Below are 24670 nucleotides of genomic sequence, written 5' to 3'. Positions count from 1 at the left end.
AAATTTATATATTTTTATTGTATACTATTTACCCTTAGAACGTTTTACCATGTATTCTAATTCTTCGATCTCTCTTTGCATCTTATTCTTCTTATTCACCTCTTGGTAGCGTCGTAGAAGTTCTTCACCTAATGTCAGGCACTCATCATAACGTCTTTGATAGTACAGCCTCTCGCAGAAATTACTCAATGATTGTCTGTTTAGTTTAATGGTTAAATCCTTTTCCTGCAACAATCGCAGAGGGTCTACTTCATCCATCCATTTCTCTTCAGTTTTTCTGGGACCTCCATTCAACTGGAAATAGTCATGCAACTGATTTTCATATTCTTCCTTAGACTGACCCTTGCGTACTTTGACTTTACCACTAGCCTTACGTACAGTAACTTCACCGGTAATCCCATCTACCGAGATTGTACTAGTTGCAGGACCTGTAGTTACAGGAGCAGGAACAGGAACAGCCTCCATACTGCCAACAACTTCGGAATCACTCATAGCCATTCGAATTAGCCTTCCCCAAAGCATGCGATGAGTATCTTGTGTTGTAGTGCATTGTATTAAGAGCTTATCTTTTTTTTTTCACTATTAAGCCCATCGCGACCTCAGCTAGTATACATAGTGACAAGTAGATCAGATGCACCATAGAAGCACTCCATACAGTCCTTCTCAGGGGCATTAGGATCTAATAGTTCATAAATCAGTACTCCGAAGTCTATATATTCTCTTGCTCCTACGACAATCATGGGAGCATGCCATACACCAGCGCCATAGGTGACTGCTTGGTTTCCCTTACAAAGGAAGGCTCTGGCAGTAGATATATCAGGTTTTTTAGTCTCAGGGTTCTCCAGTGCCACCACTACCAAGTATCCAAACTCTTGACTCGAGCAACCCATTGGTAAGAACGTTTGCGAACTGTAAGGATGCTTTTCCAGCACACGAATTGAATGATTTATTGTAGCAGCCTTCGTAGAGTCCTTAGCATGTAGTGAAATCTTCAGATGTGGCTGAGAAAAACAGCGAAATAGGTTCCAGTTAGGGACCTGTTGAGTTAACGGATTTTCCACTTTGCTTCTCTTGAGTAGTTTGATGGCTGTCCCCTGGTTAGCATTCTTGGCAGATTCATCAAGCTTACTGATCTCTTCATCTGGCGAAATTATCGAGCCATAAGGTGCAAAAGATTCAATTGTCAGCGCTTCAGCAATCATGCTAGTCATTGCTTGTTCCTTGGAATGTTTGTCTATATCTGGTTTAAATGAGGGATTGGTTTAAGAGAAAACTTGTCGCCTTAATCAATTAACAGTAACTTCTAGGAGAAGGTACACATATAGCCCAACAATGGTATCTGAAGATCAGATCAAGCAATGGAAGTCTAGCAAGACCATCGGGATCATTGGTCTTGGTGATATGGGATTACTCTATGCCAAAGAGTTCTCCAAAGCAGGTTGGAAAGTTGTCGCTTGTGATAAAGAGGAACATTATCAAGCATTGAAAACGTTGCATGCAGACCTACCATTTGAGATTGTTGCTAATGGCCACTTAGTATCAAGAGTCAGTGATTTTATCATCTACAGTGTCGAAGCAGAAAGTATTGAAAAGATAGTTTCATTGTATGGGCCATCATCCAAAGTTGGTGCCATAGTTGGTGGTCAAACTAGTTGTAAAAATCCTGAAATTGCGGCATTTGAAAGACATTTACCATTAGATACTGAAATTATTACAGTCCACTCCTTACATGGTCCTAAAGTTAGCACTGAAGGTCAACCGCTAGTTCTGATCAAGCACAGATGTCAACATGAAGAATCATTCCAATTTGTACAGACTGTAATGTCGTGCCTCAAGAGTAAATTTGTGTATTTGGATTACGAAGAGCATGATAAGATTACTGCTGATACTCAGGCAGTCACTCATGCAGCATTTCTGAGTATGGGGGCCGCTTGGGCAAAGTTGAAAGTTTATCCATGGAATATGGGACTGGAGAAGTGGTACGGAGGTTTGGAAAACGTTAAAGTTAACATTTCATTAAGGATTTATTCGAATAAGTGGCATGTGTATGCTGGTTTAGCCATTACTAACCCAGCAGCACATCAACAAATATTACAATATGCTACAAGTGCCACTGAGTTATTCACAATAATGCTCGCACACGATAAGGCAAAACTGGTAGAAAGATTACAAAAAGCCAAAGAGTTTGTATTTGGATCTCATAAAGGTCTTCTATTGCTTGATGATAAACTACTGGATAAATTTTCATTTTCAGGTTCTCTAGATAATGCACAAGGTGAACCAATACCAAACTCACATCTTTCGCTGTTGGCAATAGTAGATTCATGGTATCAACTAGGTATAAACCCTTACGACCACATGATATGCTCGACACCACTGTTTAGAGTATTTTTGGGAGTTTCTGAGTACCTTTTCCTAACACCTGAGCTATTTGAAAAGACGATCGATGCCGCCATCAATTGTGAATCATTCCGTAGAGATGATCTGGAATTTGTGGTATCCGCTCGTGAATGGTCTTCTATTGTAGGATTTGCAAATTTTGAATTGTACCGTAAACAATTTGAACAAGTTCAAAAATTCTTTGAGCCTATGTTCCCCAAAGCTAATAAAGTTGGTAATGAGATGCTGAAGACTATAGCTAGTCACAGTCAATAATAATATTATTAATAATAATAAATAAGAATGAAATGAGATATCAATTAAAGAGTTACATAAGTCATGCATTATTCCTTTTGTTTTGTTTTTTTTTACTTCCTATATATCATATTATATTATCATGATGAATGACGGAATATACCCCCAACCAGCCCGCTGAAGAGTTGAGCCATATAATATATTGCTACCTTCTCAACCTCTTTCTGAGGGGGGTTCCGTCATCATCATCCGAACCCGGTGTAATGAAATCTACAGATTCTCCAGTAGAACGCTGTCTCTTTTGAGATCTAGGGAAATCATCACATGCAATTGTATTTGTAGTATCACCATTTGAAGAATGGCATTGTATGGGAGTTGTTAAAACCGGTTGGGTGTCGTCCATTACATCGTTTGGATTTGCGACACCAGATGCATTGTAGTAGTTTTTAACCATTGAATAATCACCAGACACTAAATTTCCTAATAGTTCCGGGAAGTGAATTTTGAATTCCTTGCACATAATTCTATTCCAAGCAAACGTTAATCTTGAATTCCCCATCTGTTCGCAATTATCAAAGAAAAGTCTCCAAATTTGTTGTAATAGTGGTAAAAATCCGTCTTCCACAAGAAAATAGTTTAGATGTGTTAATGATACACTTCTACCGATGGGGAAAAGTGTATTAGGAGTTAAACATTTCAATATGATACTTGGTTCATCCTCATCACCAATATAAAGCTTTAGGTATACTTCCACTTTTGTTACTGGATTAAAAATTACCAAGTGCCAGATGTGTAAATTAGAATCTTGAGGTCTGATGCAAAATAAAGCATTTTCCCTTGCGCTAAAATGGGAATAGTGACGGTTTAAGGATTTCCAATCTCGCAGTAATTTTCTAGTTAAAACGACCATTATTGATTTTCTTTTTTTTTTTTCTTTATTTTATATGTATTACAACAGTATTTCTAATATGCTAAATGCAGGTAATATTGGAATGGAATGGAATGGTTATAGTTTAAATTAGTCTTTATGGTTCTCGCTCTTTAGTATTGTTTCTCTATCGAATTGTCCGTGCGTAATATTGGTATGCCTTTCCTTATTATATAAACTTTTCTCAGCTATTCTAAATAAACCTACTCTGTTACCCGAAGTTAATAAAGAAAAGAGATAACTGAACAAAGAAAAATGCTCAGAGAAATGCAGAGAAGAAAGAGAGGGTAGCTAGGAACTTGGTGATAGAGCTCGCTAGGGAAGATGGCATGTTTTGAGTGCAACGAGATGTCAAGTTACCATTACTATTGCCTTGTTCAAATCACGTGATACCGTATAAGATGAGGTCATGTGAATATCACATGATCTGAGCATTTGAACTTCAGCTAATGTCGACAGTGTAATATCATGGGATATGATTTGCGTTACATACCAGAGCTGCTCTTTTATAAGAAGTTGCTAGAACTAAGGCCATGGTAGATAAAATGAACAATGTTCTACGAACCTGCACATGACATGAGTTGTAATGTACCCATATACGACTATTGATGTATCGGTAATTCGATCTTACGTATATAGTGATCTATTCCACCCTTTTTCTTCCGCATTCCATAATAAAGAAGCGTCTCTGGAAATATCGGCAAAATGGCCCTGTATATCCCGATATCCCAGCAGTAACTTTAGCTAATGTAACTGTAACTGTAACTCACAGTATATCTAATCGCTCACCTTTCACGATCATTAGTGTTACCCTACTTGGAGCGTAGAAAGTGATAAGCTTCTGGAAGTGCTGCGAGGCGAAATCACGAAATAATACAAACATTGTAAGCGTTATTAACGGAAAACATTAGTTCAATTCAATTCAATTCAGATTCCAAGAACCCCCCACTACAAGGCACTGGCTGACTAGTTCTGACATTTTTGAGCCATTGGAAAGGCGCTCTATTGATAGAAAGAGTTTTATTCTTTTTCCCTTTTTCCTGAATCCATCAAGGAACTGGAATATCAAATTCTGATTGATTAATTCATTGTACATTATACTATTTTTGTTCCTTAGATCCTGATCGAATCTCCTCACACATCAATCGTTATACAATGGGTAACTTTTTCTCCTCTATGTTTGACAGGCTCTGGGGTGTCAACAAGGAATTACGTATTTTGATTTTAGGTTTGGATGGTGCTGGTAAGACAACTATACTGTACAGGTTGCAGATTGGTGAAGTTGTTACGACAAAGCCTACAATTGGTTTCAATGTTGAAACTTTGAGCTATAAAAATTTAAAACTAAACGTTTGGGATTTAGGTGGACAAACAAGTATTCGACCTTATTGGCGTTGTTATTATGCAGATACAGCAGCGGTAATATTCGTGGTAGATTCAACAGATAAAGATCGTATGGCAACAGCTGCCAAGGAACTACATCTAATGTTACAAGAAGAAGAATTACAAGATTCAGCATTATTAGTATTTGCCAATAAACAAGATCAACCTGGTGCCCTAACAGCTAGCGAAGTTTCCAAAGAATTGAATTTAGTCGAACTTAAAGATAGGAGTTGGTCAATTGTAGCGTCAAGTGCTGTGAAGGGTGAAGGTATCACTGAAGGTCTAGATTGGCTCATCGACGTCGTTAAAGAGGAACAGTTATAAGGGAAATCGTTATATATATTAGAGATTTGGCCAAAAATCAAAAAAAAAAAAAAAAATAAAATTCATCATCATCATCATCATCATCACCATCATAATAATAATAATAACAATTGTGAGTAACTAATGGTAAATGCAAAGATATAAAAGTCGCAAACAAAATTCACGGAATCTTGTATCATCTCTTCAATTTTGTATTTTTTTTTTTTTTTTTTTATTCTTTTTTAATCCTTTGTATGTATTTATGTATGTATTAGCCCGCGAAGAATTAAATTTATGTCGAAATGACAGCCTTGAGCATACGTACTTACTTCCATAAAATACCAGGAGATTTATCAATAAACTGTGGTCTCAAGCCATGTTTAGAATTCTAAACAGATCTTGGACCTTTCTAAGAACACCTGCAATTCGTAATCTAGTGATACCGACAAGTATTGCTCTTTTCTATTCTCAAAAGCAAACATGTTATTACAAGTTATGGAATGAATCCCTAAAGCCCCTTCCTGGTGGAGATACTTTTGAAATGGGATTGTATTTGGCATCACAACATGAATTGAGACAGGAGGTTATTCAAAAAAGATCAAATCGTTTACGAACTTCAAGTAACTCGATAATTCGTCAATTAAAAAGATTATGGTTTGAGGTTAAGGATCATTTGGTGGAACCGATATATACCATGTTAAGGTTTATCGAAATATTCGCGATCTTTGCGCCAGTTCTAATATGTTACCCAATAACTTTCTTTGGTAGACGTCACAAACTGGATCGTGATGAAGTTCATATTTTGGAGACAAGCGGTTCACTGATATGGTATCGTTTATTGAGAAAGGCTTTAGAACTAGCGGGTCCCAGTTTTATCAAATTGGGACAATGGGCAGGATCCCGTACTGATATGTTTTCACCAGGTCTTTGTCATGAACTATCCAATTTACACAGTAATTCTAAACCACATTCTTTGAAATACAGTAAGCAAAGGATCTGTCAAAGTTTAGATAATCAGTTCGAATTTGACGAAATTTTTGATGAATTTAGAGAGAAACCACTAGGTGTCGGGGCCATTGCACAAGTTTACATGGGTAAACTATCAGATAAATTTATCAGAAGTATGCAGAATCAAAATACTGATTTTGATGGAAATGACAGCGATGGGTGGGTTGCAGTGAAAGTTATTCACCCCAACTGCGGCAAAAAGATTAATAGAGATCTGAAGATTATGCAATTTATTGCCAATGTTATCGACGAACTACCTACAATGGTGTGGTTATCATTGCCTGCGGAAGTAGAACAATTTTCCATCTTGATGAGGTTGCAATTGGATTTAAGGATCGAATCATTAAATTTAACACGATTTAATAAAAATTTCGAAAATTCATTACAGACTAAATTTCCTCGAGGATTCCCACAATTTTCTAGTAGAGAGGTTTTATTCGAAGAGTATATCCATGGATTCCCCATGGAGACCTTTTTACAAGTTAAGGATAAATTGAGAAGCACAGAATTGTGCAAAAAAGTCAGTGATCTATTCATAGACGCATTCCTACAGATGCTAATCTTGGATGATTTTATCCATGCAGATTTACACCCTGGTAACGTTATGATAAGATTTCTCAAAACTGACAAGTATGGTACGCATGTCACTTCAACTGAAAGAGAGCATTTTAGCATTGTTCATAAACTACGTCAATTGGCACATGAAAATAATTCAGATGAATTGGTTAAAGAACTGAAATATGCACTCCAAGAATACACACCACAGATATGCTTTATAGATGCAGGACTCATCACGGAACTCAATAAGCAAAACCGTATCAACTTCATTGCACTGTTCAATGCATTGGCAAGATTCGATGGATACCAAGCTGGTGAGCTAATGATTGAAAGATCAAGAACACCGGAAACTGCAGTTGATAAAGAATTGTTTGCATTCAAAGTAGAAAAATTGGTTACCAAGGTGAAAAAGAGGACATTTACACTGGGGACCGTCTCTATAGGTGATCTACTAGATCAAATGCTCACCATGGTAAGATCCCATCATGTAAGAATGGAAGGCGATTTCGTGAGTGTTGTTGTAGCAATACTACTACTAGAAGGAATAGGAAGACAGTTAGATCCCGAGTTGGACTTATTTGCAAGGTTCGTATCATTTTTTTTCATTTACGGATTCCACTAGATTATAATACTAACCATAACCTACCAGCTCCTTACCCATCTTAAGAGAATTTGGACGCCAAAAGGAAACATCTAACTTACTGCATGATGCAAGTACGATGTCCATGCTAAAGGTCTGGATAGGTTTAGAACTTCGCCAAGTAATGAGCCTATCAGCAAGAAACATGAAGGACTTGGTAAAGGCTGATCTACTGAGTCCCAATTACTAGTCCTAGTATTCGCGGACGAATGCTAGCTGGTTATAGTGGGGACTGAACTGTGCCTACTAGAACGTGGGATATATAAGCAGGGAAATTATCACCACATATTGAGGAAAAACCACATGGGTGGAAGGGGGATAAAATCGACCTGGAAATTAAATCTAAGACATTAATTTGGGCTGGAAAATGGCCAATTTTCTTGTATTTATCGTACACAAAATAATGTGAAATCGTTGTCGTGTTCTTGTTCTTTTTTTATTCTTTTTCTTAATAAGAGAAGCCACAAGGAGCTTGTAAGAGCACTTGATCAAGAACACCGTACATTTTGCTGGGAAAAAGGAACCGACAGTGATTTGAAAGGGATAAGACTTGGCACTGTCCTAGATCTCTAAAATTACACCTAAGCTTAAGCTTATACTTGACCCTCCTCCAATCGGTGCAATCTGAGTAGGGTAAAAAAGAATAAGACAAGAAAAGAGAAAGAAGGAATAACTAATAACTATGAAATTTGGAAAGACATTTCCCAATCACCAGGTACCATCATGGTCTCATCAGTATGTGAATTACAAAGGCCTAAAAAAACTGATTAAAGAGATCACAGAGCAGCAAGAGAAGCTTTATAGGGAGGAACATGCAAATCTCAAGGATAACAATCAGCCACCTACTAAAGTAAGAGATTCCTCCAAAGTAGAACAGAACTATATGGATAATGAGGAAGTGAAAAAGTTGTTAGCATTTTTCTTCTTTGCCCTCGACAGAGATATTGAAAAAGTGGATAATTTTTACAATATGCAATTTTCTGAATATGAAAGAAGGCTGAGAAAACTGACGTCTAGTGCTCAGTTTGCTGATATCAATAATTCCTTAATGATACAATCTGGTATATCTTTAGTACCAAGGGATTTGCAACATCCACAGCCGAAAATCAATGGGTTAAATCCTAATTATTCAAATACCTCTCAACCTATGATGCCATCAGTTTCCCATACTCCTGAAGATATTTCTGAAGATTTAGTGGAAGTTCTAGGGATACTGGTGGAATTAAGATCACATTTCCGTAATTTGAAATGGTATGGTGAATTGAATAAAAGAGCTTTCACTAAAATTTTGAAAAAATTAGACAAAAAAGTTGGTACACACCAACAGCACGCTTATCTACAGGCAAGAATTTTACCGTTAGATTTTTCTAATGATTCTGGAATTTCAAAAAGTTTAAATGCTATTAACGATTTCTTGGATAAAGTTTCTTATAAGGTCCAAGATAAGGTGTCTAATGGTACCAAATTATCTGAGGAGGAAATTAGTGGTGTGGAATCAAAAAACGGCGGTCTACCGAATGATGTGATTTCTTTGCTCATTGAGAAAAACGACGGTATTGGACTGATTAACGAACTGACAGCCATTTATAGATCATTGGTTTTAATTCCAACTAGAATCTTGGTTAACTTATTGAATAAGTCCGCATTATCACAATCGTTTCAATGTATGGATGAACTGCTGAAGATTATCCCTACGTTGAGAGACCCAACTGATATGAACGCCAGGAATTTTTTCCATCACCATGTAATTGCATTAGGAAAGAATCATAAAAAGTTGAGTGAATCTACAGCAAAGGGCGCTGGTTCACCTACTTTTGCTACCGTTAATACTCATTTAAACAGATCCCATGATAGTAGTGTGGAAAATGAGGAGAATCTGGATGAAATCAATAATTTGAATTCGCTTTTAAAGGAAACTTTGGATCTAGAGGCGGCTGAATTACCTGATCATAATTCGAAATTGATTGGTGCATTTGGTCCAGACGGTATTAATTCAAATGATTCGCCTGCATCTTTAATTCATATTCTAGAAAAATTGCCTGCTCATTTAAGACCATGTTTGTTACAAAAAGATAATTACAAAAGAACACCTTTGCATTATTCTGCTCAATATGGTCTTGTTGAGATTACCAGAATTATTATAGAAAATCTGGCTAACTGGGGCGCATGGAATCCAGACGTTTCCATCGATGATACTTCCTATTGGGGAGACAGTGAATCTTTAACCCCATTACATTTGGCAGTCATTGGATCTCATCCTCAAACAGTGAGAACTTTATTATCATATGTCAACAGTAATCAAGTGGTGACTTGTCCTCATTTACTTCATTTAGCTACTAGATTGAATAGTGGTTCTCTGGTGGAATCATTGTTATCTGCCGAGGGGTTTGATTTGAATTTCTGTGATGAAGAGTCTCACGAAACTCCTCTTTATTTGGCAAGTAAATTGAATTTGTATGATGCTGCAGCTTGTCTATTGAAACATGGTGCTAATACGGAGTTACGTGAAAAATTGTTTGGTTGGACCCCGATCTTTGTTGCTGCTACAGAAGGTTATGAAAGAATCGTTCAACTATTGAGAGACCATGGTGCTGAATATGTGGTTTTTGATGATAGTGGTTGGACTCCAATGGAACATGCCGCTCTGCGTGGTCATTTAAATATTACTAAAATGTTGAAAATTACTGATCATCCAGAAATTTGTCACCCAAAGATGCCATCCGATGATATGGAATCTGCTACCAATGGAAATAATGGTAATCTGCAATCGCCATCACCAGATTCAACTACATCTCTAGCAACTCAAAGTGATACTAGTACTATTCACAGTAACTCTAATGGAATCGTTAACGGTAGTAATGGTAGTGTTTATGGTAAATCGGATAATCAAAGCTCTATTGAACATAAACCAAAGAGTTCGAACACAAAGATTAACCATAGAGCATTGTTAAAGTCATCAACTCCTGGTGGTCATCATAAATCACATTCAAATAACGGTGTTTTACAGCCGGTTAAATCATTTGGCCACAGATATTTGAATAGCGATGAATCTCTTTTGATGATTACATTAGGTGGTAACGATTCTCGCAATACAAAACCAGCAATATCGTTGAACAAAGTTCCAGTTTCGAAAGTTTCATCTACTCAATTAGATACGGCATTGTCCTTGGTAATTAGTTGTGCTGATGATTTGTCTAAAACACCACATGTATTAGATCTACCGTTGGATGACAATTTGGATGCTATTACTTTTAAAGTTCCTTCCAAATCTGACCATTCACATGTGGTGTTTTTTGATATTGTTCCCACTTATGGTTCGTTACCACCAAGGTCTTCAGAGAGCCCATTTTCTTACCATGGTGATTTTAACACCCATTCTTATTATAGAAACCCTGGTATGTTGGGTTCAGAAGCATCTTTGTCCTCTAGCAACAACACTTTTCGTAATAACGGTTCTCCTAGGGTTCTTGGCCGTGCGGTGGCCCTGTTGTCAAAGACGGGTGCATTTGTTGGAATTAACCGTCGCTCATTGAACGATTTGATTACAGTCCCCATTGTGGCTAACGAAACTATGGATGTTCTGGGAACTGTGTCCTTTGAACATTTCATGGTTACTGCATTTAATCATCCAAAAATGTCTTTGGGACGTACTGAAACTTACTGGAAATCTTTGGTTTCAACCAGAGTTATAGGACATCGTGGTCTTGGTAAAAATTTTAATTCTAAGAAATCTTTACAATTGGGTGAAAATACAGTGGAATCATTCATTGCTGCAGCATCTCTAGGTGCTTCTTATGTGGAATTCGATGTTCAATTGACTAAGGATAATATTCCAGTGGTTTATCACGATTTCCTAGTGGCAGAAACGGGTGTTGACGTTCCTATGCATGAATTGACATTGGAGCAATTTCTAGATTTGAATAACGTCGATGGTCATATGGACGTAGTTAATCGAAAGGATAGACGCCGGTCAGTGGATGATTTGGAATCGGGTGTTCATAAGACCCGATTTGATGATACTAATGCAAAGGGTGGTGCTCATGAAGATGTGTCGAAACTGTTAGAAAACCGTATGAGGCTTACGAGGACCTATAAAAAGGACAATTTCAAAGGTAATTTTAGAGGTCATTCGATCGCATCTTCATTCGTCACTTTGAAAGAATTGTTTAAAAAGATTCCTCAAAATGTAGGCTTTAACATTGAATGCAAATACCCGATGGCCGATGAAGCTGAGCAGGAAGATATTGGACAAATCGCTGTAGAAATGAATCACTGGGTGGATACCGTTTTACAAGTGGTTTATGATAACGCTAATGGTCGTGATATTATGTTTTCTTCATTCCATCCTGATGTTTGTGTGTTGCTTTCTCTAAAGCAACCATCGATACCTATTCTGTTTCTAACCGAAGCGGGTACTGCACAAATGGCAGATGTAAGGGCTTCTTCTTTACAAAATGCAGTTAGATTTGCTAGAAGCTGGAATTTGTTAGGTATTGTGGCTGCTGCGGCTCCTATTATTCAGGCACCCAGATTGGCACAAGTTGTTAAGAGCAGTGGCTTGGTCTGTGTTACCTATGGTGTGGAAAATAATGATCCAGAGAATGCCAACATTGAAATGGACGCTGGTGTAGATGCTGTGATCGTTGATAGTGTTTTGGCCATTAGAAAAGAGCTAACAAAAGCAAATGCAAATGCTAGATAAAATTATAGAAAGTCATAAAGTCATAAGATGTAGCTCTTCCCATATTTACTGGTCTGCTATAAAGAATGATAAATCCATTTTTTATTATCTATAGGTTTGTGTTGAGCGGTTATTAAATTTTCCTGAAGTATAATAGTTGTTCATACTTTTACCTGAATTTTAAATGAAACATCATTTATTCCGTATATATGAAAATAGATATCTATAATTTTATATTCACCGTTTCCTTGGGGACCACATGAAATTATCCACACCAAAATCCATCGAAGGTGTATTGGCAAAGTTTACATCACCAGAATCACTCTCGAATTCATCAGTAAATGGGTTAGTGGGTACTTCAATGGTCTGTCTGCTAATATCGTCTTCGACTTTAGGTAATCTTTTCTTACTTTTTACGCAATATTTCCAACTGGTAACCACCATATTTAGAATATCCAAATTTCTTTCGGTATCCAAAATTTTATCCACTTTACCCATATTGTACAGATAACGAACATATTCATCAATACCCAAACATTCTCTTGGATTATAAGTTGTGTAAAGTGGGATCAATTGTAATAAGCTGGAAAATCTAATGGCTCCCCAATATGAATTGGTATAGAGAACCTCATGAACAAATCTTCTGTACTGCAATCTTCTATGAGCGACTTCAGTCCAATCAATACTGTTAAGTTCTTTATTTAATCCTGGAAAATCGATTTTCACATCGTAGGGATCTTCAGGGTTAACTGTCATGTAATTCTTGACAAGATTTGGAACTGTATGTCGACCTTCCCAAATTTTGAACGAAAGTGGACCATTAAAGGAATGCATCAGTCTTGGTAAATGTGAGAATTCCAAGTATCCAGTACCATCGGAATCGTATTTAGCCCAAGCGTCACTATATTTCAAAACTTCCCTTCTATCGATTGCTGAATTAGAACCTCCGCGTCTGTAAACATAACTGAAATTACCAATGATTAGAGAAATGAACATGTTCAAAAAAATGTACATCGACACAATGTTCCACGACATTAGTAAAATATATGCATAAGTTCTGGAACCACAATCACTGGCGAAACTCCCTTCTTTTGTAGAAGAACAGTATGGTTCTGATACTGTCAGATCGTCCATAATATAATTCCAACCTTCACCGAAACTACATCTGAACAAGACAATCAAAGATTTAATCACAGTTCTGAAATTAATATTATCCGTTGTGTTCGCACCCAATCTTGTGGTACCGAATATTTGATTCAGGGCAATGGCATAGACCAAAAACAAGATTGCCCATGTGTATGTTAATGATAAAATTGGAGGCCAGCTTGCAACTGCCGTTTCAGCCAGCTCTGAAAGGGTGTCATTTTGCGGAATAATAAGTAGGAACATTACCAGATGGAATAATTCTTTAATGTTACTAAACCAAATTTGATCACTAGAGAGTTTCAAACCAATGGCGGTTAAAACAAATGATGTGACAACAATTCCAAAACGTAGAACATTCCACTTGGACCTAATGTACAGACGGAACCCTTCACCGTAAAGATGGAAAATCTCTTGCATGAAAAATATGGTGGCGGAAACCATAAAGTAGGTATCTTCAAAAGTTGTTGTGGCGTGTGGTTCCTTGTAAGAGCGGCATAATAAAACGATAATGTGAAGATATAGGGTCAATTGAAGGAAAGATGCATAATAGAAATTTCCTTTTTCTATCGCCAGCATATAGAAAAACTGTCTGCTCCTAGGAAGCTCAATTAGAGAGGGAGTTACTTTTGGTTTAGCTTGAGATAATAATTTTTGAGATTCCAACCAAGATTTCTCCTCGAGAGTATAATAAGCGCTTCCTGTAGTCTTTGCATGATTGTTTATGATAAATGAAACGAATAAATTTAAAATGAAAACCATGCTCAAAAAATTGAATAGCACCAAAAAAACCGCATTACCTGGTGAGGCAAAAGTGGATGTCACTGTACCGACACCAGTGCTGTTCATCAAATTTTCTAATAAATCCACCCAACCTTCTAGAGACACAATTTCATACATGGATCTAAGCGCACTTCCGAAAGAATCGAGATACAGGTAAGGTTGCTGGTAAACTCTGGGCATCATTACATCCCATTGAAAAACACTGTTAGTAAATTCATTGTAACAATCATCCCTACCCATGTTGTTGTCAGTACAGGTACCCAATCTACCACGGAAGATGTTCATACCCCATATTGCAAAGGGGAATAACAGCGTTAATGAGACGAAAGTAGCTTCAAAGATTTTCCTTATACCATCAAATACCACCATGTTAAATGTTTGTCTAGCCATGTTACTGATCGTCAAACACCTTAAAGCTCTGAGAGCGGTTAGTCCTCTGAAAATTCTTGATAAATCACCATTATTTTTCACGAATGCAATGAAATTAATCCACATTGATACTAGTACAATAAAATCAATGATATTCCACGGATTTCTCAAATATGCATTTGGTGTGTATAATACACCATCTGCCACAGTTTTTACTAGAAACTCGAGCGAAAGGATACAAACGAACCCCACGTCAATATAAGTTGACCAGCCCCAGACACCCATGTTTTCCTGCATTCTACGCAGAGGGGTAACATAACATGAAAAGACTATCAGTAGGAGTGTTATTATCGATAGGAATAGGACAAAAATGTCCCTTTCAATATGGCGAAAGTAAAATTTTTGACCATACTCATCTGTGCCATCGTCATAAAACTGGACGCCATCAGTTCTTCTACCAACACTTGGTGGTACAAGACGTTGGCAAAATCTCCTGAACTTGTGTCGAGGCGGTAATATGAAATAGCTATAATTGAATGATGGATGCATTTTCAAATATTCAAGTTTTTCATCTTCGTATTCATCGAGCTCCAAGCTAAATGTCTTGCGGGTTCTGTCATCCCCTTCATTGAAGATAACTTTAGGATTTTTGTAGAACGGATTGTCAGTATACATCTTCAACTTTTGCATGAAAGAAAACCCTTCTGTCACTTTGCCTAACCCAGCGGCTAACCAATTGGGTAATCCACCTGGGTTTTGATCTTTGCGAAACTCGTTTGCCAAATCACCCATATTTTGGGCAATATTCATGATAGCTGTACCTCTAATGAGAAACTGTTTAAAGTCTTTTGAATCCTCATTTGTTCGGTTGCCAAAGAATTTCTTCCTGACCCTTCTCAATAATGTGGCATGAGTATAATCTTTAATCTTTTGAGGATAAACATATTTCAAATAGTGTTTGATTTGCAGTGGTCTTTTCTCTTCTTCTTTCACTTCCATGGTTTCTGAGATCAAGGCAATGAAAATATTCAATATAACAGAGTTGGATAGAATAAACCAAACGATTAGTAAAACTGAACTCAGGAATGAAGAAGACATATTGAATGCATGACTCTGTAATTCATAGAGAATATCAGTCCAGTTTTCAGTAGAGCCAATAATGAATAGTGATAAAAAGGAATTAGGTAAAGAGTACATTCCAAAACTTTGGTTATCTTCTTCACTATCTGGTAATACACCTTCAAAGAAAACGGACATAATAATGGAAACCAAAAAGGTGAAGAAAAAATAAAATGCAGAAAGATTCCAAATCATAATACCATTACCCAGGACACGTCTCCATAAATTGGAAGTGAATCCAAAGAAAAATATTACACGGTATAGCCTGCTAATGTGTAATATTGACAGCCAATAATAGGAATGACCTAGATAACCTTGGACTTTCAAAGAGCTAATGATTAAAGTTAAAAGAGAAATCACCAGATCATAAACGTAACTAAATTCGGTCAAGAATTTCCATATATTGGGCAAATGGAAAATTAGTCTGAAAATTGATTCCACAAATAAAACTGAGCATATACTAACATCGATTTTGAAAAAAGTTTGTGTAAAGCTCTCAGAAACTTTCGCATCTAAAAGACATCTTAGAATTGCATCTACAACGATTAATGCAACGAATATTGGATTGATTTTATTGAAAAAAAACAAGCCCTTTCTTGCCCAAGCTGGAAATTTTTTGTTTCTAGCCTTGACTTGAAAATATCTCCAATAACCTTTAGTAATTCTCAAGGGCCAACTTTCAACAGTATTCAAATCTAATTTCTTTTTCTTAAATCTTTCATTTGCTAATTGAAAGGAAGAAACAAGGACTGCAATAAGCAAGTTCATCATCCAGATTGTTAACACAAATATGGCTATGATGAAGAACAAACTTGCAGCCATTTCATCACTGTCCATAGTGTAGTACATCAAATCGGTGAAAGTATTTGCACTCATGATGACAAATACGAGTTCCATCGCATTCACTATATTATCGAAACTGACTCTCCCGTTGTAAGGATTCGTATCTGACACACATTTAGAATTTCTAGGACACAGAAAGCCTTTGGATATAGGACCTTCTGATCCATCTGCGAATACGTAATTTTTAGGTGCACCGGTTTTTGGATCCAAATAACCTCCGCAGAATTGGTTGTCATAGGTGTACGTATCAGTAGGGTCATTGGGGTTCGTCCAAACGCATTGGCGTCTAAAGGAACCGCGGAAACTTTGAACACCTAAGACACCGAAAAGAACCCAAAAGTAAACGAGCATAGTACCGACATTAATCAATTGAGGAACCGCCTGCTTGATCCCTCTTAAAATAGATGAGAGACCAGTGTCTGTATTAACCAACCTTAATATTCTTAAAATTGCCAAAGTCTTAAAAATCCTGATACCATTCTTTCTATCGTAATCATTAATAGTCAGGAAAAGTGCTATCCAAAAACAAATGGTCGAAGTCAAATCAATCCTATTCCATGATGAACGTGCAAATGCTCTTGGAACTTCAAAATTCTTTCTCTTTGATCTCCTCTTAATCTCCTCTTCAGACCACGAATCGCCCAGCGACTTACGTTGAAATTTTCCCTCTTCTTCATCTGTTGCTATTCTGAATGGGATTATTGTATTAATAATTTGAGGCCCATATTTATTTCTCAAATATAGGTAAAGTTTTATAACACCGAACTTTTCCAAAAGCGATACGTATTTCTTACCGTAGGCGGCAAACATTTCAGAATCATCCCAAAAACCAAACGCAATTATCTTTGAAACATCGGAGAGAGTGAATAGGACACATAGTAAAAAGTTTATTACATCTGCCCAATTTGAAAAACTGAACAGAATATTGGAATGAGGTTCGTAAGTTCTGTAAGCCATAAGACAAGTGAAAAGAGATAGCATAACCACCATAAAAAATCTATATTTTTCACTCATTTGTAAAGCCGCCAGTTTTAGACGAACAGGATTTGTCGGAGAAATTAACCCCAGTGAATTCCCATATAACTGCCAAGAGCCTTCTTCCTGTTCTTCATCGAAATTTGCAACCTCCACTTCGAATGAAGAAACCTCCACATGACTGCTTTTATCGAAAAATGAGCCAGCATCATCCTTTCGTGATGGCGAATGCAGTGCTAGCCCCAATATACTACTTTTTCCATGCTCTGGTGCATTACTGTGTCCAACATCAGGTTGTAACGACTCACTCTCACCAAATTTATCTCCTAAATGATCAGCATCCTCAATATAACCCTGAGATTTACCGCTATCTGGACCATTATCTACCAATAAATTAGCGCTACTCTTACTCCTCATCTGACCCAACTGTGGTAGCCATGATAACCCATCAGTGTCCATTGCACTTTGAAAATCCTTCTCAATATCGTGAAATTCATCCATATCTTCTGCTGCAATATAGGATAAGATCCTAGCAGATTTAGGTGGACGATCTGAATAAGTATTAGAATCTGGTGAAGTGCCCTGATCTTGGGGATTACTACTATTACTTCGCCTTCTACCTTTGCCTTTGAAAAGGTCTCCAGACAAGCTTGAAAAAGACTTGGAATGGCCCACATTCTTGTTAGAATCATTATTGAATGATCCTGTACGTAGTGTAAGCTTAGGACGTGCTTTACCAAGCTTTGAAGTACTCTGGTTCTTAAACATATTCCCGAGAGTTGACTCTTTCTTGGGCGTCTCATTGTCCTCTTTATCACTTAATCCTATCTCATTCTCATCATTATCAGCTTCGTAATTATCTTCATCGTCAGTTTGAGGTGGTACCACATTCACTGATGGTTTGACAAGTGGTATGTTAGTGTCATGGCCGCCAGATGTGTCTCCTTGATCATCTTCATCATTATTCCCAGGCTCAAACAACTGAGTTAATCTTCTCTTGGTATTTACCATGGTAAACCAAAATAAATACTGGTAGATTACAGTTTTCCAATGCAACTGAGCTTCCAGCTTAAGAATTCACAACCTTCGTCTATCAAAATAACTGTATTATTCGATGAAGGTGAAGACTCTTCAAACCTCGCGAATCTTATTTTAGTAGTGCATGTTTAAGAAACTAAATAATAAAGGATAGAATTCCAAGCATAAATGCTATGAATCTCAATAGATACATTTTCTGGCCTCAAGAATTGAATTCTAGAAGTCTTCGTCTTCCCAGTGAAGAGTTAGCAGCTATAGCAATTGCATTAAGAGGTACGGATTATGTAGTACTTGACGCAGTTCCCAACCAATTGATCGACGACAAGGAATTGGAATCACCCTATGCTATTGTGGGCAAGAGAAAAGCTTACAGTAATCAGTGGGAATTTTCTATTAAGCAGACTTGTATTATAGAGTTTAGAGCACCCAGAATTGAATTATTACAATTCTTTAGTTTGGAACCTATATCTTTGAGTTTACCAGAAAAGGAATACGATGCCAATGATAGTTGTAAAGAAGCTAGAAGTCTATGTCAAATTTGGGACCATCCACGATACCAAGCTCATGATAGAAGGCTAAGGCAATCTTTAAAATTGTTAAATTTATTCAGTACGCATTTAGCGGCATTATATCATAGGTACCCACATTATTCAAGGAAATCTGTCAAGACCTATAATAGAAGAATTGCCCTATGGAACAGGCTCAAACCTGTACGAAATTTTTTAGCTAGTATCTGTTTTTATGTGACGATATTTGCCTGCCATCTGGCAACTTGCATCTACTTGATATTGAATAATGGTTTATTACCGCTGGTTAACCTATCAGTTACTGCACGACAAATAGATTTGAGATGTCAACAGATATGTTATTTTCCGGTACAATACCTGCGAATTAATGTGAATGTTTCCATACGTAAGGCACTACCAAGATTTAGAACATATTCAGAGGCGTCTGCCAATCTGCGTAAGGATTTGCCTTCAAAATATTATCCTGATTACATCAGATTCTACAACACTTTGTGGTTAATGCTGAACGATGTTTCATTTGGTCTGATATTTGGATCTATTCTATTGGAGAAATGTGATGAAATCGCTCCTGTCCTTCATAGAGTGATCACATACTGTCTTTATCATTGCATTAATACTGTAACGCTTGTTTTGGCTCAAAACCCCGTTGGAATTAAACTCAATGAAGAATTGGCGCTTTTCTTAAGTGATATGTTCCTATGGACAATCGATTTTTCCAATTTAATGTTCATAAAACCGTTGGCGGATGTTGGCACTTTGAAATTTTTCATCAATGGATTGGCTAAGATGAGCTGTGTATTCGGCGGAACGTTTGCCCTCTCCATGATTCTTGATTATTTTTCCATCCTATCAATTCACATTTATCTCTTCTACCGTATCAGCAGTAAAATATACCATTGGCAATTGAACATTATGATAAGCTTATTTTATTTATTTTGTGGGAAAAAGAAGAATATTTTGCGTAATAGAGTGGATAATAATTTTTTCCAATTGGATGAATTGCTGTTGGGGACTTTGTTCTTTATCATATTAGTTTTCCTGACGCCGACAGTTTTAGCATTTTATTTTTCATATACCGTGCTAAGGATGGCAGCTATCACTATTGAAATTATTCTCGAATCTATCATTGCACTTTTAAATCATTTCCCACTATTTGCACTTTTATTAAGGATCAAAGATCCCAGAAGAATCCCTGGCGGTATATCGTTAAAATTGAAAAAAAATGAAGATGTACCGCATTTTGAGCTTAAGAATAAACCCCTAAGCATTTATTTTATGTTTAAACCATTCGTGGTACTTATGGATCACATTAGAGATAACTTTTATTCCATCAAGACTTTAAAGCAGATCACACTTGGGTTGCCGGTTACCATTAAAAGAAATAGATTGTACCAAATATTGTATTCATCGTTACCAAAGAGACCTATAGATATTCACACGTTATATGATAAATGGGAACAATTCACAAATACTAAGGATAGAAAATTGGATTAACGTATAATAATTTTTTCCTTCGTTTTAATTTACACAGGGGTTTGATATCTATGTACATGAACCTAAATGTATCATCATTTGTAATGCTAATTTTGTGAATCTATTTTCTCTTCTTAGCCTTTCCACCACCAGAAGTAGCTTCTTTCTTCTTCTTTGGTGCACCTTTACCACGTCTCTTTCTAGCTTCTAACATTGTCAGTCTGTATTCTTCATCCAAATCTGCAAATTTAAATCCTGGGTACAAAGTTCGTAAATGTCTGAACCTTAATAGATCTGGATCACCGTAATAACTTGCAACAGCAGGACCCTTCAGTCTTTTGGCCAAAATTTGTGAACCCGTTCTCACTCCTGATGGGTTGAAATTTTGGTCAAAAATTTTGGCTGATAATTCTGCCACTTTTAACAGGCGGTCCTTAGAGACTGTCATGGTGAGGATGTCTCCAATTGGCTTAAATTGTGTATAATCTTCTGTATTGGACGGTTAATTGACCGTAGTGCATCAACCAACTTTTCACTTCAATATCGATCATATTGAAAAAACCATATTCGTCTATAGTGATAAGTATAAGGAATAATAACGATATTGAATATTTGATAGTATCAATATTTGGAAATGCAAGTATAAGCTTGGTGTTGTCATCATAATTTTATTCGAATATTTGAATTTCAACGATATGAGTGGCTTGTATACTATAATATCGTTCAATTAAGCTAAATACAAGGTTAATACCATATATATACAAGTATCTTAGGCAATTCTCTTCTTTTCTACACCATGAAATGGGATTTGGAATCCACTAACCAAAGTTCTAGCTTGAACATCGGTCTGTGCGGAAGTGTTAATGTTGATATGCATACCAAAGGTCTTAGGCCACAGATCTTGGTTAGAATCGATTTCTGGAAAGAATTTTACGTCCTCTGAAGTCAGACCAAAGGACAATGAACCTAATCCATTACCAGACTTGTTACTTATACCTTTGTACTCTCTTATTCTGGGCATAACAATTTCGGTTAATGTTGATAGGAACTGCGACATCGGTCTACCTTTCAATTCAATTTTGGCCCCCATCTGGTTACCTCGTCTCAGTTTCCAACTGGGTACATCGCTCTTTGAGAAAATTGGATGTGGTTTGCAACCGGTAATTTGCTGTAGTTGTAATGCTGCAGAAATGGCGAGCAATTTGTTCTCCTTGGCTTCCCTAACATAACAGTTCAAAACGACGCTGGTAACCTCTGGAATGTTATGCCATTTGACTGGGTGTAAATCAGGTAATTGACTGGTACTGCCTTGAGGTTTCCTTAATGGTCTATTGATGTGGTATGGTGATGATCCATCCCAAGATCTCTTTTTGAGCCCCGCTTTGGTTTGTGCATTGTGTGCATAGTTAATCAAAAGCATATCGGATTTTAAAGTATTTAAATAGTGTTCGTGAACACGGTCCTGGTGCGTTGTTACAGGGTTAAATCCAGGATTTCTAATATCATTCTTATCCAAGTTTAACTCAGGAAATCTTGGTGAAAGCCTCGATTTATCAATTCTAACTCTATGATGAACAGGGTTAACCAACGAACAGTGAGACTTGTAGGCAACACTACTGCTTGAAAAGCACCTCTTGGAACAGGAGAACTTCTGCATAGTCAAATCTAACCGCCAAAAACCTGATGAACAACTTTCAAAGACAATGGGCGCTTAAACAACCTTCAATATGGTATACAATTGGTGTATTATCAATGTTTTTGGTTCAGTATTGGTGAAATTTTTCAATCGGCAATAGTAAAGCATAAATATCATTATGGACGAACATTAGAAGTTCATCTTGAATTCAGCTCTATGAAGGTAGAAGTATCAAGAGAACTGGAAACCGGCATCAAACTCTCGTTAACCTAGGCTGACATGAGATTCGTACTTGACGAATTGTATGATATTAGTGATGATGAGGATGTTTCGCCGTTTTCTACAGATGAGCCAAGTCCCGATGAGTACACATTTGTCAATGAGAAAGAGGTTGATATACCAAGATTAAAACTGCCGAGGCAACACAGCAGGCAGTCAAGTGAAGTTTCTGAGAAGTTAGATGCCGAATATGAGCAGCTACTAAGTCAATTGAACTTGCGTGCAAAGCTCCCGACTGTAGAGTCGATTCCAACCGTTGTACCGGGTTCTTCAGGTCAAGCCAGTGAACGGTCATTGGAAAACTCTGCTTCCCCCTCTGCATCTGCATCTAAATTTGCATCTAGTGGATCGGTAGTTGCTCATGATACTAGAGATATTCTATCGGCCTTGGCGAATTCTCTGGTGTCAAAAATGAATCAATTGGACATTGATAATAGCGCTCAGGTCCAATCAGTGAGAAATGCCAAGAGGAAGGCTGAAGAGGACCGCAGGAGAAAAGAAGAGGAGGCACGCAAACACCAAGAGGAACTGGCCAAAAGACGACGTGAAGAAGAAGATGCCAAGAAACGTCAATTGGAAGAAGAGAGGAAACGTCAAGAAGCTGAAAGGAAATTAAAAGAAGAGAAGGAACAACAAGAGCAACGAACCAGGGATGAGCAAGAAAAAGCGTTGATAGCGGAACAGGCAAGACGTGGTAAGACTGTAACAGATTTCAAAGGGATTGAAAAGACTTTTTGGCATTATAAGGATAAAATTTTACAGATCAAGAAAGAAATTGTAGAACCTGTTAAACAAATGGATGTTGATACTAGAAATTTGATTTCACGTCATAAGAGAAAGATCAATCCTAAATTTGGCCAATTGACTAATAGTAATCAACAATTACAATCGATTCAAATGGAGCTGTTCGGTTTAATCGATCAAACGAAAGCAAATCAACTTGCATACCTATGGGTACTAAACTTTATCGCAAAGGCTCTTGTTCATCAGTCAGAAACAGAGGTTAGAGTTAAACCTGAATCTGCATTACCATTGGCCAAACTGACCCTAGCACTGATGACTAGGTATCCTGATTTGAAAGAGTTGTTAATGGCAAGATTGGTTAAAAAATGTCCATTTGTCATTGGCTATACCTGTAAGATTGATACTGAAAAAGGTCGTTCAAATATGGGGTGGAAGAGGAATTCCGATGATAAATGGGAAGAGGATACTTCTTACGATGAAAGAATGGGGGGAATGGTCACACTGTTTGCGGTTATTACAAGGTTACCGTTATCTGTGGAAGTCATTAATCAACAGCAGCATCCTTTACCAATTTCGTACTCTTGGAGATTACTAGCACGCATCGCTAATACTTCTCAAGACCTGCTAACAAACTCACATTTCGTAGTATTAGGATCGTGGTGGGATGCAGCTGCTTTACAATTCTATCAGGCATATGGTAAACAGGCTCAAAAATTACTACAGCTCGTTGGTGATAACTTAACGTCAGCGGTTGCACAACAGAAATACGTCGGTGCTGCTCGTCTACGTATATTAATGGAAGAATGGCAGACGAGTGGAATCAAGAGTTTCCCAGAGATGATAGATTAAATACGTTCACCTCTTTAAGTACGATAAATAGAATTTTGAATCTTGGAGAATTGGATGTCATGTGTGTTAGTACTATCTCGTTTATCTGATTACCAGATTACAAACAGCGAAAGTTCTCTACTACAATAAGTAGAAAACAAAGCTCGAGATTGCATCATTCGCTCAACTTCTGATGGAACTAAGACCTAACGATTGGCTCATACCGGAGGAACCAGAATCACCATTTCCCATCGTAACCAATTTCTGTGATATCGAATTCGGATTTGGTAGAGGTTCAGCTGAACTTGGAATACCTACAGCCAACGTTCCCCTAGAACAATTGCCACCAGAGACACAAGATCTAGAATTGGGAGTATATTTTGGATACGCTCTTTTGAAACGTGTAAACCGTGAAGATACTACGGCTTTGAGAAATGACGGTAGAACTGTAACTTATAACTATGGCAAACTTCTCAAGGAAACTAATGATGATTTAAAAATACATCCAGTGGTCCTTTCAGTGGGAAAGAATCCATTCTACCACAATAAATTGAAGACGGTGGAACTGCACATTTTGCACCATTTCCAAGCAGATTTCTACGGCGCTCAGGTTAAATTCAATCTTCTGGGGCGTATTAGACCTGAGCTGAACTATAATTCCAAGGAGGCACTCATAGATGATATTAACAAGGATAAATTAATCGCAAGCGAAATCTTATCGAGGCCAAACTATCTGAAATACCAGAAACAAGTTGACCATTAGCCATCTGCGACACAT

At 37.3% G+C, this 24670-nt stretch overlaps 13 protein-coding genes across 13 annotated transcripts; 7 read left to right on the top strand and 6 right to left on the bottom strand.

The window, feature by feature from the left end:
• Positions 1-24: 24 nt before the first annotated feature.
• ZYRO0A10428g (uncharacterized protein) lies at positions 25-522 on the bottom strand (the record flags this gene model as incomplete). Its single annotated transcript, XM_002494776.1, has 1 exon — positions 25-522. The coding sequence occupies one exon, from the start codon at positions 520-522 to the stop codon at positions 25-27; it is 498 nt and encodes a 165-aa protein (XP_002494821.1).
• Positions 523-599: 77 nt separating this feature from the next.
• On the bottom strand, positions 600-1211 carry DAL3 (ureidoglycolate hydrolase; the record flags this gene model as incomplete). The annotated part of the gene is made up of 1 exon (XM_002494775.1): positions 600-1211. One exon carries the CDS (start codon positions 1209-1211, stop codon positions 600-602), a length of 612 nt encoding a protein of 203 aa, XP_002494820.1.
• Positions 1212-1332: 121 nt separating this feature from the next.
• On the top strand, positions 1333-2655 carry TYR1 (prephenate dehydrogenase (NADP(+)); the record flags this gene model as incomplete). Its single annotated transcript, XM_002494774.1, has 1 exon — positions 1333-2655. One exon carries the CDS (start codon positions 1333-1335, stop codon positions 2653-2655), a length of 1323 nt encoding a protein of 440 aa, XP_002494819.1.
• Positions 2656-2839: 184 nt separating this feature from the next.
• UBS1 (Ubs1p) lies at positions 2840-3544 on the bottom strand (the record flags this gene model as incomplete). The annotated part of the gene is made up of 1 exon (XM_002494773.1): positions 2840-3544. One exon carries the CDS (start codon positions 3542-3544, stop codon positions 2840-2842), a length of 705 nt encoding a protein of 234 aa, XP_002494818.1.
• Positions 3545-4717: 1173 nt separating this feature from the next.
• Positions 4718-5269, top strand: ARL1 (Arf family GTPase ARL1; the record flags this gene model as incomplete). The annotated part of the gene is made up of 1 exon (XM_002494772.1): positions 4718-5269. One exon carries the CDS (start codon positions 4718-4720, stop codon positions 5267-5269), a length of 552 nt encoding a protein of 183 aa, XP_002494817.1.
• A 355-nt stretch (positions 5270-5624) lies between these two features.
• On the top strand, positions 5625-7436 carry CQD1 (Cqd1p; the record flags this gene model as incomplete). Its single annotated transcript, XM_002494771.1, has 1 exon — positions 5625-7436. One exon carries the CDS (start codon positions 5625-5627, stop codon positions 7434-7436), a length of 1812 nt encoding a protein of 603 aa, XP_002494816.1.
• A 700-nt stretch (positions 7437-8136) lies between these two features.
• GDE1 (glycerophosphocholine phosphodiesterase) lies at positions 8137-12156 on the top strand (the record flags this gene model as incomplete). Its single annotated transcript, XM_002494770.1, has 1 exon — positions 8137-12156. One exon carries the CDS (start codon positions 8137-8139, stop codon positions 12154-12156), a length of 4020 nt encoding a protein of 1339 aa, XP_002494815.1.
• A 216-nt stretch (positions 12157-12372) lies between these two features.
• On the bottom strand, positions 12373-18378 carry CCH1 (calcium channel protein CCH1; the record flags this gene model as incomplete). Its single annotated transcript, XM_002494769.1, has 1 exon — positions 12373-18378. One exon carries the CDS (start codon positions 18376-18378, stop codon positions 12373-12375), a length of 6006 nt encoding a protein of 2001 aa, XP_002494814.1.
• A 200-nt stretch (positions 18379-18578) lies between these two features.
• Positions 18579-20426, top strand: GPI1 (phosphatidylinositol N-acetylglucosaminyltransferase; the record flags this gene model as incomplete). Its single annotated transcript, XM_002494768.1, has 1 exon — positions 18579-20426. The coding sequence occupies one exon, from the start codon at positions 18579-18581 to the stop codon at positions 20424-20426; it is 1848 nt and encodes a 615-aa protein (XP_002494813.1).
• A 100-nt stretch (positions 20427-20526) lies between these two features.
• Positions 20527-20853, bottom strand: RSM27 (mitochondrial 37S ribosomal protein mS33; the record flags this gene model as incomplete). Its single annotated transcript, XM_002494767.1, has 1 exon — positions 20527-20853. The coding sequence occupies one exon, from the start codon at positions 20851-20853 to the stop codon at positions 20527-20529; it is 327 nt and encodes a 108-aa protein (XP_002494812.1).
• Positions 20854-21174: 321 nt separating this feature from the next.
• On the bottom strand, positions 21175-22062 carry MRPL7 (mitochondrial 54S ribosomal protein uL5m; the record flags this gene model as incomplete). The annotated part of the gene is made up of 1 exon (XM_002494766.1): positions 21175-22062. One exon carries the CDS (start codon positions 22060-22062, stop codon positions 21175-21177), a length of 888 nt encoding a protein of 295 aa, XP_002494811.1.
• Positions 22063-22320: 258 nt separating this feature from the next.
• GLE1 (nucleoporin GLE1) lies at positions 22321-23913 on the top strand (the record flags this gene model as incomplete). The annotated part of the gene is made up of 1 exon (XM_002494765.1): positions 22321-23913. One exon carries the CDS (start codon positions 22321-22323, stop codon positions 23911-23913), a length of 1593 nt encoding a protein of 530 aa, XP_002494810.1.
• A 172-nt stretch (positions 23914-24085) lies between these two features.
• FMN1 (riboflavin kinase) lies at positions 24086-24655 on the top strand (the record flags this gene model as incomplete). The annotated part of the gene is made up of 1 exon (XM_002494764.1): positions 24086-24655. The coding sequence occupies one exon, from the start codon at positions 24086-24088 to the stop codon at positions 24653-24655; it is 570 nt and encodes a 189-aa protein (XP_002494809.1).
• Positions 24656-24670: the final 15 nt, after the last annotated feature.

Source organism: Zygosaccharomyces rouxii (assembly GCF_000026365.1).
Source record: "Zygosaccharomyces rouxii strain CBS732 chromosome A complete sequence".
Lineage (NCBI taxonomy): Eukaryota > Fungi > Ascomycota > Saccharomycetes > Saccharomycetales > Saccharomycetaceae > Zygosaccharomyces > Zygosaccharomyces rouxii.
This window is presented reverse-complemented; position numbering and strand designations above follow the sequence as displayed.